The sequence below is a fragment of the Falco naumanni genome, chromosome 8 (assembly GCF_017639655.2).
Source record: "Falco naumanni isolate bFalNau1 chromosome 8, bFalNau1.pat, whole genome shotgun sequence".
NCBI classification, from domain to species: Eukaryota; Metazoa; Chordata; class Aves; order Falconiformes; family Falconidae; genus Falco; species Falco naumanni.
The window spans coordinates 10,435,364-10,455,186 of NC_054061.1; the positions used below are offsets into that span (position 1 = coordinate 10,435,364).

Sequence of the window (19,823 nt, forward strand, 5' to 3'; positions counted from 1 at the left end):
CCCGCTGCCCCACAGCGGGCGCTGATTGGTGGCTGCGAGGACGCGGGTCCCCATTGGCTGAGCGGGCGGGGGCGACGTTTGAAACCCAACAGTAGGTGCGCGTGGCCATCGAGTAGCAACGCCAAAACCGGAGCTGGAGTTGGGCAGTGCGGTGCGCTCGGGAGCGGCGGCCTCGGGAGAGGCGGCGTCGGTGTGAGAGGTGGGCCGCCGTTGCGGGGCGGTCGGCGGGGGTGAGAGGTGGGCCGCCGTTGCGGGGCGGTCGGCGGGGGTGAGAGGTGGGCCGCCGTTGCGGGGCGGTCGGCGGGGGGTGAGAGGTGGGCCGCCGTTGCCGGGCGGTCGGCGGGGGTGAGAGGTGGGCCGCCGTTGCGGGGCGGTCGGCGGGGGTGAGAGGTGGGCGGCCGTTGCGGGGCGGTCGGCGGGGGTGAGAGGTGGGCCGCCGTTGCGGGGCGGTCGGCGGGGGTGAGAGGTGGGCCGCCGTTGCGGGGCGGTCGGCGGGGGTGAGAGGTGGGGCCGCCGTTGCGGGGCGGTCGGCGGGGGGTGAGAGGTGGGCCGCCGTTGCGGGGCGGTCGGCGGGGGTGAGAGGTGGGCCGCCGTTGCGGGGCGGTCGGCGGGGGTGAGAGGTGGGCCGCCGTTGCGGGGGCGGTCGGCGGGGGTGAGAGGTGGGGCCGCCGTTGCCGGGCGGTCGGCGGGGGGTGAGAGGTGGGCCGCCGTTGCCGGGCGGTCGGCGGGGGTGAGAGGTGGGCCGCCGTTGCCGGGCGGTCGGCGGGGGTGAGAGGTGGGCCGCCGTTGCCGGGCGGTCGGCGGGGGGTGAGAGGTGGGCCGCCGTTGCCGGGCGGTCGGCGGGGGTGAGAGGGTGGGCCGCCGTTGCCGGGCGGGTCGGCGGGGGTGAGAGGTGGGCCGCCGTTGCCGGGCGGTCGGCGGGGGGTGAGAGGTGGGCCGCCGTTGCCGGGCGGTCGGCGGGGGTGAGAGGTGGGCCGCCGTTGCCGGGCGGTCGGCGGGGGTGAGCGGTGGGCCGCCGTTGCCGGGCGGTCGGCGGGGGTGAGAGGTGGGCCGCCGTTGCCGGGCGGTCGGCGGGGGTGAGAGGTGGGCCGCCGTTGCCGGGCGGTCGGCGGGGGTGAGAGGTGGGGCCGCCGTTGCCGGGCGGTCGGCGGGGGTGAGAGGTGGGCCGCCGTTGCCGGGCGGTCGGCGGGGGGTGAGAGGTGGGCCGCCGTTGCCGGGCGGTCGGCGGGGGTGAGAGGTGGGGCCGCCGTTGCCGGGCGGTCGGCGGGGGTGAGAGGTGGGGCCGCCGTTGCCGGGGCGGTCGGCGGGGGTGAGAGGTGGGGCCGCCGTTGCCGGGCGGTCGGCGGGGGTGAGAGGTGGGCCGCCGTTGCCGGGCGGTCGGCGGGGGGTGAGAGGTGGGCCGCCGTTGCCGGGGCGGTCGGCGGGGGGTGAGAGGTGGGCCGCCGTTGCCGGGCGGTCGGCGGGGGTGAGAGGTGGGCCGCCGTTGCCGGGCGGTCGGCGGGGGTGAGAGGTGGGCCGCCGTTGCCGGGCGGTCGGCGGGGGTGAGAGGTGGGCCGCCGTTGCCGGGCGGTCGGCGGGGGTGAGAGGTGGGCCGCCGTTGCCGGGCGGTCGGCGGGGGTGAGAGGTGGGCCGCCGTTGCCGGGCGGTCGGCGGGGGTGAGAGGTGGGCCGCCGTTGCCGGGCGGTCGGCGGGGGTGAGAGGTGGGCCGCCGTTGCCGGGCGGTCGGCGGGGGTGAGAGGTGGGCCGCCGTTGCCGGGCGGTCGGCGGGGGTGAGAGGTGGGCCGCCGTTGCCGGGCGGTCGGCGGGGGTGAGAGGTGGGCCGCCGTTGCCGGGCGGTCGGCGGGGGGTGAGAGGTGGGCCGCCGTTGCCGGGCGGTCGGCGGGGGTGAGAGGTGGGCCGCCGTTGCCGGGCGGTCGGCGGGGGTGAGAGGTGGGCCGCCGTTGCCGGGCGGTCGGCGGGGGTGAGAGGTGGGCCGCCGTTGCCGGGCGGTCGGCGGGGGGTGAGAGGTGGGCCGCCGTTGCCGGGCGGTCGGCGGGGGTGAGAGGTGGGCCGCCGTTGCCGGGCGGTCGGCGGGGGGTGAGAGGTGGGCCGCCGTTGCCGGGCGGTCGGGCGGGGGGTGAGAGGTGGGCCGCCGTTGCCGGGCGGTCGGCGGGGGTGAGAGGTGGGCCGCCGTTTGCCGGGCGGTCGGCGGGGGTGAGAGGTGGGCCGCCGTTGCCGGGCGGTCGGCGGGGGTGAGAGGTGGGCCGCCGTTGCCGGGCGGTCGGCGGGGGTGAGAGGTGGGCCGCCGTTGCCGGGCGGGTCGGCGGGGGTGAGAGGTGGGCCGCCGTTGCCGGGCGGTCGGCGGGGGTGAGAGGTGGGCCGCCGTTGCCGGGCGGTCGGCGGGGGTGAGAGGTGGGCCGCCGTTGCCGGGCGGTCGGCGGGGGTGAGAGGTGGGCCGCCGTTGCCGGGCGGTCGGCGGGGGTGAGAGGTGGGCCGCCGTTGCCGGGCGGTCGGCGGGGGTGAGAGGTGGGCCGCCGTTGCCGGGCGGTCGGCGGGGGTGAGAGGTGGGCCGCCGTTGCCGGGCGGTCGGCGGGGGGTGAGAGGTGGGCCGCCGTTGCCGGGCGGTCGGCGGGGGTGAGAGGTGGGCCGCCGTTGCCGGGCGGTCGGCGGGGGTGAGAGGTGGGCCGCCGTTGCCGGGCGGTCGGCGGGGGTGAGAGGTGGGCCGCCGTTGCCGGGCGGTCGGCGGGGGTGAGAGGTGGGCCGCCGTTGCCGGGCGGTCGGCGGGGGTGAGAGGTGGGCCGCCGTTGCCGGGCGGTCGGCGGGGGTGAGAGGTGGGCCGCCGTTGCCGGGCGGTGTGTGCAGGGGCCCGGTGTGCCCTGTCCCGGGCCCTGCCTGGTGACCGGGCGCAGCACCATGTGTCCGTGCCGAGGGAGGGCTCTGTGCGGCAGGTGTGGTTGTGGGGAGTGGGTGGATGCGGCAGTGGTGGGAGATTGCGTTGTAGCGGGGTGTACGTGCAGGGAGCGAACGCTGGGCTCCCAGAAGCCTGCTGCAACATCACCTTATACCCTCCCTGTGCCCCTCTTTCTCCAGGAGCTATGGAGCAATCAGCTGCCTCCCCTCGCCTGTTCTCTGATGATGACGGTGTTGTAGCCTCCCCTGTTCTTGAATCTACAGCGACAGGGTTTGCGACTGATGTGCACAGGAACCTGCTGTCGGAGTTCTCTGCCATCTCACCAAATCTGGAGGGTTCCCAGCAGGTGAGGCTGGAGCTCTGTTGTTACAAACAGAGCAGTGTTTTGAGTTGTAGATGCTGCATCTCTGTACAAAGGTGTTGGTGGTGCAGGGCCAACAGAGACCCTTCAGAAAGGGCTAGACCAAAATGTTGTATTGCAGGGAGCAGTTCCTCTTACGAACGGTACAGCCAGCAAGTGTTCTTTAAACAGGATGGCTCTTAGTGTGGTGCTTGGTCTGAATTACTAGATAAACAAAAGAAAAAAAAAAAAGAAAAAAAAAGGACGCTGTGCCTGGAAATGCATAAGAAAGGTTCTGGCCTTGTTGGGGGTTTTGGGACCAAAGAAGTCTCCATTAGCTACTGAGTACTAGTTGGGGTAGCCACACGTGTTCCATGCTGTGGCTTCTGTTACTGTTCTGATGGATGGTTGTGTATTGCCTCTCTGGCTACCATATTTAATCTGCTGACTTTTGCAGGCTGTAAGAGAAGACAGTAATGAAAAATTAAAGGTCTATCTGAGAGTTCGACCTCTGAAACCTATAGAGGTGGAAAAAAGAGAAGACCAGGTGAGACACTGGGTGAAGCAATCTGAGCTGGTTGCCCGTGTGCCAGCTGGGAGATGATGTTATCCTTTGCTGTCTATGCTATGGCCTCTTGTAAGCTGTTGTGATGACGGAGGTTTATGTGTTCTTTAGGGCTGTGTCTGCATTGAGAATTCGGAGACACTTTTTCTAAAAGCCCCTAAAGACTCCTTCAACATGCGGAGCACAGAACGTGGAATAGGACAAGCGATGCACAGATTCTCTTTCACCAAGGTAGGTAATTGGGACAAACAATTCATCTGGAAGTTTTTTTTGAGCCTAAACCCACCTTACCACTTGAAAAGCTGGCTTACTAATGCTACTGCATCCAATGCACTGTGTGAACTATGCAGTCTTATACAAATGTCTTGTCCTGGCTTCAGCTGGGATGAGTTCACTTTCTTCTTAGTAGCTAGTACGGTGGTGTGTTTTGGCTATGATGTGAGAACAATGTTGATAACAGCACTGATGTTGTTGCTGGGTACCGTTTATACGAAGTCAATGACTTTTTGGTTTCTTGGGCCCTGCCAGCCAGAGGGCTGGAGGGGCACAAAAGACTGGGAAGGGACACAGCCGGGTCAGCTGACTTGAACCAGCCAAAGAGGTATTCCATACTATGGGATGTCATGTTGGTATATAAACTTGGAGGGTTAGCTGAGGGGGTTCGTTGCTCAGGGACTGGCTGGGCATCAGTCAGCGGGTGGTGAGCAGTTTTACTGTGCATCACTTGTTTTTCCTTTTCCTTCAGATTTTATCCTTTTCCCCCACCTTTCCATCATAATTATTATTATTGATGTTCTTACCTCTTTATTCTGTTTAAATTATTAAATTGTTCATATCCCAACTCTCAAGTTTTACATTTCTTTCTGATTCTGCCCCCCATCCCTCCAGGTAGGGGGGAGTGAGCAATTGGCTGTGTGGTGCTTGGTTGCTGGCTGGGGTTAAACCACAACACGCCTCTACTTAAGTTTGTTTCTGTTGCTGCTGCTTTAGTTTTTCTCTTTTTAAGCTGATCCTGACAACTTTTTTGGCAGCAAATGCTGAACTCTTGTTCATGAGGCTCTAAACACACTAGAGGCTGTAGTGATATTAGATGTTCCTGGATTACGCAAGTGATCAGTTTATTTATGTAGGGGGCTTGGACTGGAATTACTGGTGGATCTGTTGCTCATGATGTGGGGTTAGTGGAGGGAAAAAGGAACTATGTAAAATCACTTGAACAACCATCAGCAGTCAAAAGATTGGACAGATCTACATGAAGCCATTTTTCGTATGTTTTGTTTGCAGATCTTTGGACCAGATGTGGGGCAGAAATTGTTCTTTGATGCGACAATGAAGCAGATCATAAAGGATGTCCTGAATGGGCAGAACTGGCTGGTTTACACCTATGGCATCACCAATTCAGGGAAGACTCACACTATTCAGGGTAAGGAAAACACCAGGTGTTAGTAGCCTGTTGAGGGAGTTGTCTGCTGCTACATGTGAATCCTCAGCTTGCTGCTATTCTTGCTTCAGGCACCAACAAAGATGGGGGGATTCTGCCTCGCTCCTTAGCGGTCATCTTCAACAGTGTGGGGGACCAGCTGTACCAAGCCATGGATGTGAAGCCTTCCCTCTCCAATGAGGTGATCTTGCTGAACAGCACGCAGGTGCGGCAGGAGGAGAACAAGAAGCAGACCATGCTGCGGGGGGGTCTGCGTGAGGTAAGAGTGTGGCTTCTAGGAGGTTTAACAGGGAAAGGATGGTGTCACACTACATAAGTGCTCATGTTCTCTGTTTCCTTCCAGGAGGAGCTGTTAATGTCACAGAAGAGGCGTCCCACTACTGAATCTCGGCTCCAGACCACCACTAGTTGCAGTTTTGACAGTGGAGTTGCTGGCCTCTCCTCATCTAGCCAACTTGCCAACCATTCAGACACCAGCCAGCAAGAAGGTATGTCTGGAAGCATGTTGCATACTACCTGCTACTTGTTGTTGGAGAACGGAGGAAGAAAAGGTGATGGTTATTTGGATGCTCTGTTGTGGCTAATGGAGCAAAGGTGCTGTAGTTTCACAAATTCTCCCTTTGAAAAATAAGGACGTCAGGGCTGAAGAACTTTGTATGTGCATCTTGCCAACATGTGAATTCACCACTGCGTAATAACCAAGCCTTGTGATTTGAAGTTACTGGAGAGACACTTCATTCAGGGAATATTGTTGGTTATTAAGCAGCTGAATGCAAGGTTATTGGGATAGCCAGAAAGTAGGGTGCTAAAGTGACATGTTGCACTGAGCACTTGTGCTCAGACTTTTGAGGAGGAACTACTAGCTGGTATGGTGCCCAGAAGCATGGAGTGATTGAGGTAACAAAGAATAAAACTTGACTTATACTGGGAAGTGTTATGTTTGAAATGTCCTATCCTTCTGGCGTCAAGATCAAGGATATAAAAAGTCCTTACACAGAATAGAGGACGCTTTAGGCTGTCTCACTGGGGACAGGCATTAAAGTAGATCCAAATAGGAGGAGGTATATAGAATAATTTGTGGGGTAGTTTCTGCTGAAGAAAGATATCTCACTCTAGCTAAACAGTTTAGGTCGGACCTGTGAAAAAACCGTGGTCGTGATTTTTTTTATTTTCCTCCCCCTTCCAGAACCAGGCCCTCGCTGGGCTGACTCGGATTGTGTTTCACTCGCTGACGCAGGAGATGTGCAGTTCTCCATCTGGGTCTCCTTTTTTGAGATTTACAATGAGTTAATCTATGACTTGTTAGAACCAGCTTTACCTAGCCGGACCCGCAAGAGGCAGACACTGCGGCTCTGTGAAGACCAGACTGGCAGCCCCTATGTGAAAGGTAGATTTACCTGAAAGATATTTTTATTGGCCTGCTAGGGAGACTTGAGGACTGATTGGGTGGCTTAGCAATGATGTGTTGGGAGCACAATGTCATCTGCGGCCCCTCAGAGCTCTCTGCTTTTGGATTATGGAACTGTTAAGTTTGTTAATGTCAAAGAGATGCAATGGTGAAGTTGGGGCTGAGATAATTAAGTTTTCTGTAAGTCTCCTAACTGGCTTGCCCAATGCATGCCTTCTTTTCCAGATCTGAACTGGATCAATGTCCAGGATGCTGATGAGGCCTGGAAGCTCCTGAAACTGGGTCGGAAAAACCAGAGTTTTGCTAGCACCCACATGAACCACAACTCCAGTCGCAGGTCTGAAGGGAGAGGGAGGTCATTTAGGTAGAAATACAATTTTGTATTTCTATATGGGCTTCTAAAGGTTGCATTTCCTTTCTAAAAATATGCATGTTTCTTTGCAGTCACAGTGTCTTCTCCATTCGGATTCTACACTTGCAAAGAGGTGGCACTGGAATTGTTAAAATCAGCGAGTAAGTTTCATACTCTCTAGGATATGGGGGTGTTCTCTGCAGACTCAACTTCCCTGTGTCTCTTGTGGATCTGGGGTATGGGAAGTATCTTGAGGAAGGTCTTGGTGAAAGTACTTAGAAGGAGTAAATGTTCCCACTCTTAAGACTTGGAACTGACTGAAGAGTTTGTGAGGAGTACTGCAAAGTGCAACTTGAGGTAATTCTCAGGCTTTCTGAATGTAGGTAAATGTGAGTAACCTTGGTCTTGCAGCAGGGGCCGACCTGAGTGCTGCTTGATGCCTGTTCTGGGATGTAGTTATCTGGAAATGGGTTGTCGCAGTACCTGGGAAGTGGCTGTCCTGAGAACTGGCAAAGGGTCTTTGAACTTGACGCTGTAAGGCTCATGTTGCTGTTACCTTGTGCAACCCCTACACTTGGGGGTTTCTGTCCAGCAATAGCCTGTACATCCCAAAAGAGCTTTCTGTGCCCTTATGGCGAAGGTGAGCAGGGTAGGTGATCGCAGGAGGTCTCAATTCTAAACCAGCATAGAATAGGACAAACCTAGTAAGTCGCATGAATATCGCCTGTGTTTTTTTCAGGTTATCCTTGTGTGACCTTGCGGGGTCAGAACGCTGCAAAGACCTGAAAAGCGGGGACCGAATGAAAGAGGCAAACAACATCAATACCTCCCTCCACACGCTGGGTCGCTGCATTGCTGCCCTCCGCCAGAACCAGCAGGCCAAGTGAGTATCCCAAACTCCAGAGGGAGACTATGGGGAGGCTGTTCTGCTTTCCCATGGGCTCACTCTTTTCTCTCCCCACAGAATGAAGCACACGGTGGTTCCCTTCCGGGACAGCAAGCTAACCCGTGTGTTCCAAGGTTTCTTCACTGGACGTGGGCACTCTTGTATGATTGTTAACATTAATCAGTGTGCATCTACATATGATGAAACGCTCCATGTAGCCAAGTTCTCAGCCATTGCTAGCCAGGTAAGTAGCATGCACCAGCATCACGGCATGGTCAGGATACAGCCTGCTTCTGTGGGAATGGGCTCCTTTCTACCACAAGGCAGGGGCAATGCTTGCAAGTCTTCCTTGTGCTTCTCCAGTGGATTACTACCTTTATAGTATTTCCAGACTTTGCTAAATGCAAAGGGTTGCAGAGAAATGCCATGTTTAAAGACTATAAAGCTTCCAGGCTTTATGGACTAGTAATAACGGCCTCTTCCCCTTCAGCTTGTTCAGACACCTCCCACGAAGCTGGGCATTCCATCCATCCAGTCAATCATGAAAGAGCACAAGAGGCGAACCAGCCAGGGTTCAGAGGCAACAGCAGCAGCAGCAGCTGAAGTGGTATCAGAAGGAGGCAGTGATGATGAAGCAGATGCCTCCACGTATGACAAAGAGGTAAGTTGTGATTTGTTTTACAGCCTTTATGGATAGAGGAGCAAGAACATGGAATAGGGACAGTAAGAGCTCAGTTGCTGACCTACAATTCCTGCTCTGCAAGGGAAATCTAGAGATCAAAAAACATGCAAAGCAGATGGCTAAACTGAGGGAAAATAATCAAACTTCCTCGATAATCAAAGCAGGCAGCTGGAATAGCTGAAAGATCGAGATGGAAGTCGTGTACCTACAGAGACTTGGGTTGCAGCGTGTCAAGGTAGCAAATGCAGGTGCAGCCCTGGGCGGTGCTGTAGGGGAAGCTGCTGTGGAGATTGCTCCACCTGCAGTGCGGTGTTTAAGCCATCTCATGGGAGAGGAATGAAGAGCAAACCTGGTAACCTCTCTTCTCAAGTGACTAAAAGAATCTTAAACCTAGATCGCTCCAGCCTACAGATAGGGGATCACTTAATCTATATAAGGTCTTAATTGTGTTGTGCAGTGTGGGCAATGGAGTTTGTGTCATTCTTGCAGCACTTGTTGCATGTAGCAGAAGCTGTACGATTACTGCTGGTGCAAGAGCGGTATGAGAAGCTGCAACTAGAAGCGCGCCTCCGTGAGGAGATCTGCAATGAGATGCTGGAGCGCATGCAAAAGAAGGAGCAATGGTGGAGGTACAGCTTATGCTGTCTCCCTCCCTTTGTTCAAGGTGTGCTACAGTACTAAGAATTGCCAGACCCTGACATGTTGTTTGTTCTCTTTGTAGCGAACATATGGATATTCAGCTCGAGCTGCTGGAGGAACTGTATGAGGATAAACTGAGTACCCTGAAGGAGTCACTGAGTGACTATTACCAGGAGAAGATCCAGGTTTGTTCAGGGCAATGAAATGACATCAGGAAAGTGGCAGTGGGTTGAGAGGGGACTAGAGGTATTTGAGTCCAGAATGGTGACTTATGCAAACCTGAAAGGAAAGATTTTGGGTTTTGAGGCATTTTTTGTGATATTATTTGATAGCTTTATACACAATTTTTGCTTTTTATATACTACTTTATGTAGCTTGCTAGGTTTTCTAATTTTCAGCCTTTAATCTGGAAGCTAATGCGCAACTATTGACTCCTCTATTTGTTCATGAGCAGAGCTCTCCTCCCTTATTCTTTTTGCTAGTGGTTTACTTGCACTTTTCAGGTTAACACAAGTTAGTTAGTTTTTTCTTCTTATTCCTAGCTGTGATGATGAGTATGGGCCTGTCTGTATTTTTCATGCCATGGCATTTGAGTGGCCTCTGGGTCTTGCTGCAGACATCTTTGGAGATGCCAACTCTCAAAAAGTACCTTCAGAGGCTGTAAAAAAGGGGCTTAAACTCCCAGGAAATGGGTTCACTGTTTTCCCTTAGAGGACATTAAAGGCTGGGTCCAACATGTGAAGTGTGTGTGATTGAGAGAGTCCCTTGGAAGAAAGACATTGAAAGCTTCATAGAAGCTGTGTCAAGAAAATCTTGCTAAATGTTTGAACAAACTTGCTTCCTAAGGAGCGTGATGAGACGATTGAGGAGCTCCAAGCTGCTCTGCAGGAGGCAAAACAAAAATTGGAAAGCTTGAATACTAAGCAAAAGAACTCGGGGCAAGACTTGCGTCGATCAAAGCGAGTGGCTACCTCATGCGCTCTGCAACAGGAGCTGGAAGATACTAAAGCCAGACATGAGCAATGCCAAATGGAGTTAAATGCTGTAAGAGCAGGTAAGGCAGTGATGCTGCACTGGTTCTGAACTATGCCTGAGCAATCCTTGTAGAAGGTTACAGATACTTTTTTGAGTAGGGTACATTAGTGGTTTCAGGATGTCTGAATCCAATCTGAGTTGTACATGATGGGAATAATGCACTGGATGGACAAGGTTTCACTTTTTGACATGATCCTCCCTTAAAGTCCATTTTCAGCTCCCTGTTCAAATTCTGAAGTCCCTTGTGTAATTGAAAGGGAGAAGTCTGGAATGTCTGTGCATGTCTGCACAAATACAAAGCTTTTCTCAGCTTGCCTGTGGTAGCTTATCTCAAGGGAAGTCTTGACTTCAGAAAAACTGAAAGCTTATGAATGTACTGTTGCTCACTACTTTTTGTCTGTTTATAGAGTTGTGCAAGTACCAGAAATTAATGCAGCCACCTCCCTCTGCCAGACCCCTTACTGTGGATGTAGACAGGAAGCTGGATGATGGACAGAAGGTAACTCTCTGTGTTACAGAAAGGAATGCTTGGAGGCAAGGTGGTTGCCAGTTTAAACTGTGTTTGGAGTTGCCATTTTCAGGTTTTTGAACAAATAGTTGAAGGTGAACTGGGTCTGTTGAAAACAAACCCTTGAGATGTGGAAGGCTGTGGTATCTGTGATCCCAGTGTACCTCACTCAGATAGGATCTTCCCTCAGTGTTCTGTGTCTGAATTATGCTGGAGCAGCTTTGCTTGCAGAGCAGTGTCAAAGCTAGCTATTGTATTAAATCTTTCTTCTGCAGAACATCAGACTGCTGCGTTCAGAATTACAAAAACTTGGAGTGTGTCTGCAGTCTGCAGGGAGAGCATGCTGCCACACTACAAGTGCAGGGAAACTTCGAGAAGCCCTTTGTATGTGTGATGACATTCTGGCTAAACAGGTAATGTGTCTGTTTTATTATGGCTTGCATGGGGTGGGATTTAGTCTATGCACTTTGCTGTCATCAACAGAATAAAGTTCTTGCAGCAGATAATGTAATAGTGTCTAGAGAATAAGTTATTTTTAAGTACAAGCTCTATTACTAATTTGTTCAGTGGCCAAGTCAGACTGTATAGTTGACTCTCCAAAGGAGACCCAAATTGTTCCCGTTCAGTTAACGGGCAGCCTGCACTTAAGAGAATTCAGAGTTCTCACTTCTGTATCCTCTTCACTCTGTCACAGTTGCTACGGCAGCATGCTTGCAGCAGGACGGATTTGGCTTTTTCCTAGCCTTACTGCCCCTATTTTGTTACTGAACTGCTTCACTGTTGACAGTGGAAGCTTTATGCATGGCCTTATTTAGCACTCCAGTTAATGAATTTTGGCAAAAAAACCTATAAAATTATCCTCTTCAGTTCATAGTAACCAGAAAGCTAGACAATTTGTCATATCTTTACATATACTGCCTTCCATTTCTCAGGACCAGACACTGGCAGAACTGCACAACAACATGATGCTGGTAAAACTAGACCTGCGGAAGAAAACAGCTTGCATTGCTGAACAGTACCACACTGTGCAGAAGCTCCAGTCTCCTACACCATCTAGCATAAAGAAACGTTTCTGTGCCAACAGGGAAAACCTACAACCTCCTACCAAAAAGCCCTTCCTCTACAACCTTATTTCACGTTCAGCTACTAGTCCTGTTGCTGGCAAAGGGTGGCAACTTCGTTCAGTTGCTCAATGACTTTTCACAAAGGGCTCCCTGCCCTGCTATTACTGGCACAGGTGGCAAATCCAATATAATAGCATCTTTTATTTTTGTCTGTACTTGTTTATTGTTATTGTAGCTTCTTGAGTTTATGTAAACATTTTTAGATATATATGTTTATAAACTTTTAATTGATACCAAAGTGGACAAAATGGCCTTCTGCAATTTAAACACTACAACAAGGAAAGTCTTTTAAATATAAAAGAATGTGGATGACCAAAGTTGTTTAACAAAAAGACAAGTTAAAAGTGAGTTCTCATCTTCAACTTTGTTGGTACATAATTAAAAAATAAGTTCACAAGATCCTCCTTGAAATATATTTTCCCTTCCTTGAATTATAATCCTTTATTAAAGTACACACGTTCTAGTTCAGGGTTGTTCTCTTGGATCTTGGCTTGCAATTCTGGCTCCAAGCGTGTTACAGACATAGAACTAAGCAAAAGAAACAGTAAAGTGGTTATATATGATAAACACCTGAATGTAAAATACTGTAAGGATAGTAATCTACCTAGTTGCTTGAGGTTTGTTGCTAGCTTTAGGAAAATAAGTTTCTATTGTTGTTATTATTAAATACAATGTATTTGCATATTTAACGGTCTGTCTTTACTCAACTGAATAAAAGGTTTATTTTTATAAAAATAAATCTCATAGTAAAGTGAATAAACTTGCTGGGTCATCTATAACAGCTGCGACTTCTTAAATATAGTTTAAGGTCTGATCTTCCTCTGAAATGGAATGCTCTGGTTAAAATTAAGAAGTGTACCACACTTGCTATGCTTGTTTTTAAAGGCATCTCCAGGAAGCCAAGTGATGCTTAACTACCACAACTCTATGCTATGCCAGGCAGGGAAACGTCCTATCGGACAGCTTTATTGTACTCAATTACATCAGAGGAGAAGTTTCTGGAAGTCAAAAGCTACTTTAGTTGCTCAATATTTTAACAGATTTGACTGCAGCTTGCATTGTTTAAGCTACATTTGGCAGCTTGTCAAGTTTAGGCAGCCACTAATGGTATGAGAGGGATGGCTTGGCTGAATTCAAGCCCCTATTCGTATTACATATTGCAAATTACATTACTTGTGGGTAACCCATTCAGGTTTCATTATGATTTCAGCTATGATGACTATTGTTTCTAAGACAGTATTTCAGTACTGAGCTATTTGTGTATTCATGAAAAAGTCTTTCTGGGAAAATATTAATTCAATTACAAATAAGCATGTATAATCAAGTGCTGCTCTGTATAACCAGAGGAGTTCCCAGCTGAAAACAAAATGGGCTCTGACTGTATTTAAGGAAGCCATAACCTTACAGAACATGAATGCATTGTTTGGCCCACATTAGCCTTTTTTATGAATCATTTCAGTGATTCTTAACTTTGTATTATTAAGCTCAAACTTCTCAGCTTGAAATAGTATGGTTAAATTACTCACCCAAACCTCTTATTCACTATTACTAGGTAGCTGCATCTCAAGCTTAATTCAACCTTTATATATTACTGATGAGTAACACAGTTATTTTTCTGAATATTCTCATGTTTATCACACTTGTTATATGGGAGTTAAGACTGTATGCTCTAGGAGGCAATGACCATTTGTTTCTGTCTCTGCAGTACATTGCATCTGGAAGTGTAACAGTAAAGTAAGAATAATGTATCAGGAATACATACCTTTTTTGAGGAAATAGCGCACAACACAGGGGTGTTGCAAACACAAGACTGCAGGAGACAAAAAAATGGGTTTACAATATTTAGGGTCCTAAAAGAGAATTCAAAACCCTTAAGACTGGTCTTCTAGGCAGAAAGCTGTAGAGGAATGAAGCTGGGTTAATTAACAATATCCAGCTGTCAGCTGGCTTCCAGGGGCCGTGGGTTGGCTGATGTGCATAAGTGATGTGCATAAGGTGCAGCTGGGGCTGGTTCCTGCTAAGTAGTTAAATAGCTCTAAGGGGCATGGAAGAGGAGCAGCCAATGAAAGACCTGGAAGAAGCAGAGGGAGGAGGAGGAGGAGCAGCAGCTGCCCTGGATGTAGGAGAGATAAGGAGAAGGATGCAGCAGAGGCAAGAAGCAGGGTGGACTGGCCTGAAGAGGATGAAGAAACAGCATGAACAGTAGATGAACCTTTGAAACCTTGTGGGGGATTGGTGGCTGTGCCGGGGCACGGTGTGACAACTACTTACTGACTACAGTAGTAAGACTACTGGCAACTTACTACAGTAACAAAAAACCCAATAATTTGATGTCCTTCCAATGTTTTGCATTGTTGTGTATGCCAACTTTATGCTAGACAACAGCAAATGAAAACTTTCCATTAACAAAATGTTTCAAGAATTCAGCCTCTACGGGAGGTAACAGCCAAAGCACCTTTTCAAATCGAGCTGCTACATGCCTTTTTACCATTCCCTTTCTTTCTCCCTCCCTCTGCGTTTTCTTGGCTGCTTCTTCATTACTAATTACTTTTTTTACATGTATCATCAGTTACTTCCATATCAGTATCCTCATCCAGTCTCTCAACTTTTTATTCTTTGAACAAATCAGAAATATTGTTACTTTCTCCAAAAAAACCCTACAAGTCTCTCTTAATAGCATGCACAAGCCAAAGAAGTCACTTACCAGAATCCAACTAATCCAACTTGAATGGGAGCACTCATCCAAGGAAACCTCTGTTAAAAACAAACCACACATAGTGAGCATGGTGTCTTTTCTTTCCTGCTTGTATTGTAAGAGAGATTGCACCTAAAGATTCCTGGACATGATGAAGGCAAAACAATTACCAGCACACCTTAATGCTGAGCTCCAATCTGAGAGCTCAAGCTCTTTGAAAAGTAATAATTCCCAGTGATCTCAATGTTATCCTGAGTAAGTGTCCCTTAAACACTACACTAGGTTGTTGACTGATTTACTTACAACCTGATCCTGAGTACATGGGCCATTTCTTTGAGTCACACGAGCCCACGGTAGCTACCAACACAGGCAAAGGTTGGAGCGGTGCTGCAAGTGCAAGATGCTGCCACACTTCTAAGGGCACAGTGACTTTTGCAAGAGCAAGATCTGGTTACAGCTCCAACTGTCTATTTGGCGACATGAAATGGTTTTAACTTCCAGCTGGAGATTCACTTTGTGAGCAACAGCATGTGCAGCCACTAACCATAAATGAGAGGTGTAAAGGAAACACGTAAGTCTGCCTCGCTTAGCCCATTTTCCTGTCTTATGAGTTGCTCTGACATGCAGGAACTTGCCCCTGTAGCACAGTCTGACACGCTCCAGCTCTGCAAGAGTTCACCTTTCGCTAAAGGAAAAAAGGGGAGAAGAATTGGGGAAACACCTGAGGAAGCAACACATAACCTACAAATGCATTTTTAACATATTCCTCATTACTGCAACTTTTGCAGAACTTGAACATATGGCAAGAAATACGGTAAATTTTCTTGTAGGCCTTTAAATGATTTAGGAATCCACTTCCCTCCCATGTTAGAATTTTAGTTGTAATTAATTACTAAAAATAAACTCAGACCTGTTTAAATAACACTGCTGCAACGGCCTTCTGTTGCTGCAATAAAATCAGTGTCTGCAGTAAGTAGGACATACACAACTGCTGTGATAACAGGAAGCTGATTTGAAAACAAAACACCTAATGAGTTAAAAATCACATGCTAAAGTAGATTATGCTTTCAACAAAGATGGTGTTTTTTTTCTGCAAGAAGCATGTCTCAAGATATAGGAGTTAGAGGGGAAACTGGTGAACAAAAGGTGGTTCTATTTGAGACTAGAAACAGAAAAAAGAAATTCAGGAAGCTCAGCAGGACAAATCTTTGTTCTAAGGAAGGTCACAGCAGTGTAAGAGGCATGGAAAACAAGCCTGTGTGGATTGAATTTTCTACAGAACCTGAGGGAGAAGAAATTATGTAGAAGATTGTTTATCTTTTTTTTTCTCCCCCCCACCCTGCCCCGAGTCAACCTGTAATCCAGAAATGAGTGCAGGAAGAACCGTGCAATTCAGCAATAACCTGCAACAACAGATAAATGGAAAAAGCAACAGCAAGAAGGATAAAGGGTGAATGCAGCAGTGCTCTGCTGTTCTGGCATTCCACTAAACACACTTTCATTTGACTCTCAGATAAGATAAATTCATTCAAAATACTTTATATTTTATATGCTGGGAGAGTTCATGACAAGAGACGGTGTGACTGACAGTGAAAGGGATGTAGGACTGTGGCACTGGTTGAATATTACATGTATCTGGGAACATGTCAAACTCCGTATTGCAAATGATTTCAGTCTCTGAGGAGATTTAAGGGAGAGGGTTGTTGCATGTTGCAGTATGAGTGTGGGACCCAAGATACTTCCAAACATGATTTTGTAACTGAAAAGACTGTTAGAGGTTATCATAAGAGTAACAGATGTTTTCATGCCTTTATCAGAGCGTGTCATTAATCTGAGAGAGAGTGAGAGGTGTTTACTAGTAAAGACAATACAAACAACATCTATTTCATGTGCTGGAACATTTTTTGCCAAGGAGGTACTTGATCTGAGTTACAGCCTTTATTTTTCAAGAATGTTACCACGCTGAATTAATCAAGAAAGATGATGAGGTAAACTTCTAACAGTGGGAGGTCAATATTAAGAATTGGAGTTGTCCAGGAAACAATGTAAAACAATAAAGCAAAACTCAGATGCAGGCTGTACATCCCTACAAAGAGAGAAAATGGAGAAAGTACAAGACAGCAGAAGAATTTACTGTGTTAGAGAACTATCATTTCATTCTGGAAGAAGGCAGTTCCCAATGAATTAGGATTTAATTTCCAGATGTCTTTATGGCATCTTTAGTGGTTACCGCAAAGAGAGAAAACGGAGAAACGATAAGCAAACAAAATCCGTATTTTTTCTAACTGCTTCCTTTCATTGTTGGAACTCAAAATCTGTCAGTTTTCCTCGGCTAGCTATGCCTGCTTTAAAAAAAAAAACAACCAGAATGACTGAAATGACAGTTAAATTAGGAATGCAAGGAGGACTCTAAGGCATCAGACATTCAAGAATGATGCTTACAAAAAAAAAAAAAAAAGGCTCTCTGTTCTAGTTTTGAATACAGATTTTAGTTGCAGACTAAGAGACCCCAAAGTCACAGTCTTTGAGGCTGAGGGGGAGGAACAGGTGAGCATAAACGGTCATGATGGTACCAAAGACCACTGAGTAGTCACTGAAGAAATCACTCATTTTTGCTGATCTGAAAAATTCACAACACCCTTATGTTGATTACACTGCACAAAACCAATAGATACTTGTCTCCAAGGAGGTTGTTTTAAGGATATATAAGGAAATCTCTGTAATCAACCTGAATGTTAATACAGTGTGTAGAACAGGAGAGAAACAGTAGCTGAACCTGTAAGAGTAGTAATATAAATTAAAACTTCAGTGTTGATGAGAATTTTCAGAAGTTTCTATGAAAAAATAATTTCTTTCCTTAGGAGAAAGGTTACCTGTAATTAAAATAAATTATAAAATGCTGTGCCTCAGAGCAAGGTTGTTTATGGATCCGGCTGCAGCAGATGAAGTAACTTGGTTGTGTGAAGAGCTAGTCAAGTGTATGTTGGAAGGGATAATGAACACAGACATTATACAGCCTAATGAAGAACTACTACACTGCATAATCACATAGATGGCAGCCAAAGCCACTGCTAAAGCCTATAGCAAGAGCACATATATATAAAAAATATTTTTTCAAGTCAAGAAATATTCTTTTTCAGGCATGTGCTTGTGTTTTAAAAAAAACCTCTTGAGTCATTTTCTAGCAGTAACTTTTGGGAATATTGTTAATTCATACTAAATGTTACCATCAAAATGTCCTTGTGGAAAACAATATTGGAATATGGAGGATGAATACATTACTAATACATAACCTACATCTTATTTCAAATATCAGAACATGATAACCTGCTATCACTGAGACCAGCATTCCAGAAGCATTTCTTTCTCTCTTACTGCAGAACACCATTTTATTTTATTATTTCATAACCATTTGCCTGTTTTCTGGCCTTGTGTGTTAATAGGCTTTGACAAGCATACAAGAATTATTTTCAAGAGTGATGGTATGCGAAGCAAAGGCTAAGAATAATGAGTTAGTAAAGATGTGGATGGTGTTGGAGTAGTTCAAATGGGATGGTGCTTCTGAAACCTCAAGAAGACATGCAGAAGCTGCTTGTTAAAAATGCAGCTTATTGGTTTTAATACTATTCTCTACCAAGTGTTACCACTGACTACCTGCAGAGCAGTGTTTCACCTGAACTCACAGTCTTTGAGGCTGAGGGGGAGGAACAGGTGAGCATAAATGGTCATGATGGTACCAAAGACCACCGAGTAGTCACTGAAGAAATCGCTCATTTTTGCTGATCTGAAAAATTCACAACACCCTTATGTTGATTACACCACACAAAAACAATAGATATTTATCTCCAGACCCTGAGGATTGCTGCAATTTCTTCACCAATGTCATGAATCTGCCAGTTGATCTGATAGTGTTTGTGATATTTCTCTCATGTCAAATACATTTAATTTTTGCTTGAAATTTATGATTATTTTTTTTTTTTTGGTAAACAACGGATAATGTTCTGGGTAACACATTCTCATGAACATAACAGTATCACAAGCTGCTTAAAGCTACTCTGCAAACAGGGTATGGGTCAAAAGAAATAAGCAATTAAGAATTAGCCAAATCAGCATAGGACTCATTATGCTGCAGACAAATTGTGTGTTTGGATGTGCTGCAGTCTCACTTCTTTCAGGAGATAAAAGCAGCACACACTGACTTTCCCTCCAAAAGTCCAGCATTTCCTGTTTTTATATTCTGAGCACTAGTGTTTTTTGTTAACAAGGGAGAAGCGAAGCATTTCACGGAAAAAGAGTTTTTAAAATTGGAAGACACTTGGGACCTCTTCCGAATGCCTCATTTATATATACAGAAGCACTTTCAAATGGTGTATGTAACTGGGTAATTAACTCTGCACAAGAAAAAAATGAAAGGCAGAAATAATAAGAAATAGAATCTTAATATTTTAGAAAACTTTATCTTAGGCAAACAAATTCAGGCAACCTCCCTTGCTTGCCCTCCCAGTCCCTACCCAAACCACTTCTCCAAGGGAGGGTCTGGAGACTCAGACCACGTTTTCTTTTGGCTAGGTTTTTCTATCAGGAAGGAGACAGACTGCCTCCGGGTACCCGTGGGAACCCCAGGCTGAGACTGCCCGGAGCTACTTGGTAAGTAAATCAGTGATACCAGCTGGTGAAGATGAAACTCCCTTTACTGGTAAAGAATTATACACTTCCTCATCTCAATATTATTTCTCTTGTGTTAGACAACCCTATAATTAATTTCATTATTGTTCTTTACCCTCTCATGTGCACACAGTGCATAATGTCGATTTAGTTTATATATTTACTAACACCAGGTGTTTGACTTCACACTACATTAGCATCAACAGAATACAGGACATAAGTAATCTTTGACAAAGTATGCTCATTCTATGCCTACTCTGCACTTGCTCATCCAGTAAATTTTAAAGGACCATTTTCAAAAGAGATTTTTACTATCATTATTGTTTCCAAAGTCAAACTGCTACTACAGCAGCTAAGCAAAGCCTCCTTATTGCTATCTTGAAAAAAAAATAATTAAAATTTTCAATATTTTTTTCTTATCAACTGTATTCCAAGTCTCAGTACAAGGAAGGTTTATTTACTAGGAGGACTTCTGCATTTTAAGAACAATTATAAACATAAAAAAGTTTATATTTTCTTATTTTACACTGTGATAAAAAGAACCAAGCTATCCCTCTCTAAGAAAGGCATAAAGAAAGCAACAGCTGTAAATC

At 47.6% G+C, this 19,823-nt stretch overlaps 2 protein-coding genes across 19 annotated transcripts in view; one reads left to right on the forward strand and one right to left on the reverse strand.

The window, feature by feature from the left end:
* The first annotated feature begins 58 nt into the window (after positions 1-58).
* KIF20A (kinesin family member 20A) lies at positions 59-12,333 on the forward strand. Its single transcript, XM_040603104.1, has 19 exons — positions 59-199; positions 3,070-3,236; positions 3,688-3,777; positions 3,907-4,026; positions 5,080-5,218; positions 5,308-5,495; positions 5,580-5,724; positions 6,423-6,623; positions 6,870-6,981; positions 7,089-7,157; positions 7,736-7,879; positions 7,961-8,126; positions 8,373-8,543; positions 9,054-9,193; positions 9,286-9,388; positions 10,050-10,257; positions 10,646-10,737; positions 11,022-11,159; positions 11,679-12,333. The coding sequence occupies exons 2-19, from the start codon at positions 3,075-3,077 to the stop codon at positions 11,940-11,942; spliced, it is 2,652 nt and encodes an 883-aa protein (XP_040459038.1). The 5' UTR covers positions 59-199; positions 3,070-3,074; the 3' UTR covers positions 11,943-12,333.
* The window catches only part of SFXN1 (sideroflexin 1), a 46,785-nt gene continuing 32,638 nt past the window's right edge, over positions 5,677-19,823 (reverse strand). For 9 of the 18 annotated variants that reach the window (XM_040603115.1, XM_040603122.1, XM_040603112.1 and 6 more), the window contains 3 exons: positions 14,575-14,624; positions 13,633-13,680; positions 12,282-12,398 (listed from right to left, as the gene is read on the reverse strand). In XM_040603115.1, the coding sequence (XP_040459049.1) occupies positions 12,302-12,398; positions 13,633-13,680; positions 14,575-14,624 (195 nt within the window). In that variant the 3' untranslated portion in view covers positions 12,282-12,301. Of the gene's footprint in view, positions 5,756-8,483; positions 8,568-9,390; positions 9,483-12,281; positions 12,401-13,632; positions 13,681-14,574; positions 14,625-15,109; positions 15,251-16,349; positions 16,652-17,084; positions 18,350-19,823 lie in introns of those variants that run through there. The other 9 variants (XR_005829257.1, XR_005829260.1, XR_005829259.1 and 6 more) reach the window with 9 other exon arrangements.

Bases quoted from the DNA above. Each gene is read 5' to 3' on its own strand.
- KIF20A (XM_040603104.1), top strand. From the start codon at position 3,075: ATGGAGCAATCAGCTGCCTCCCCTCGCCTGTTCTCTGATGATGACGGT. The intron at 3,237-3,687 runs GTGAGGCTGGAG...TGACTTTTGCAG, and splicing joins ATCTGGAGGGTTCCCAGCAG to GCTGTAAGAGAAGACAGTAA. The intron at 4,027-5,079 runs GTAGGTAATTGG...TTTTGTTTGCAG, and splicing joins ACAGATTCTCTTTCACCAAG to ATCTTTGGACCAGATGTGGG.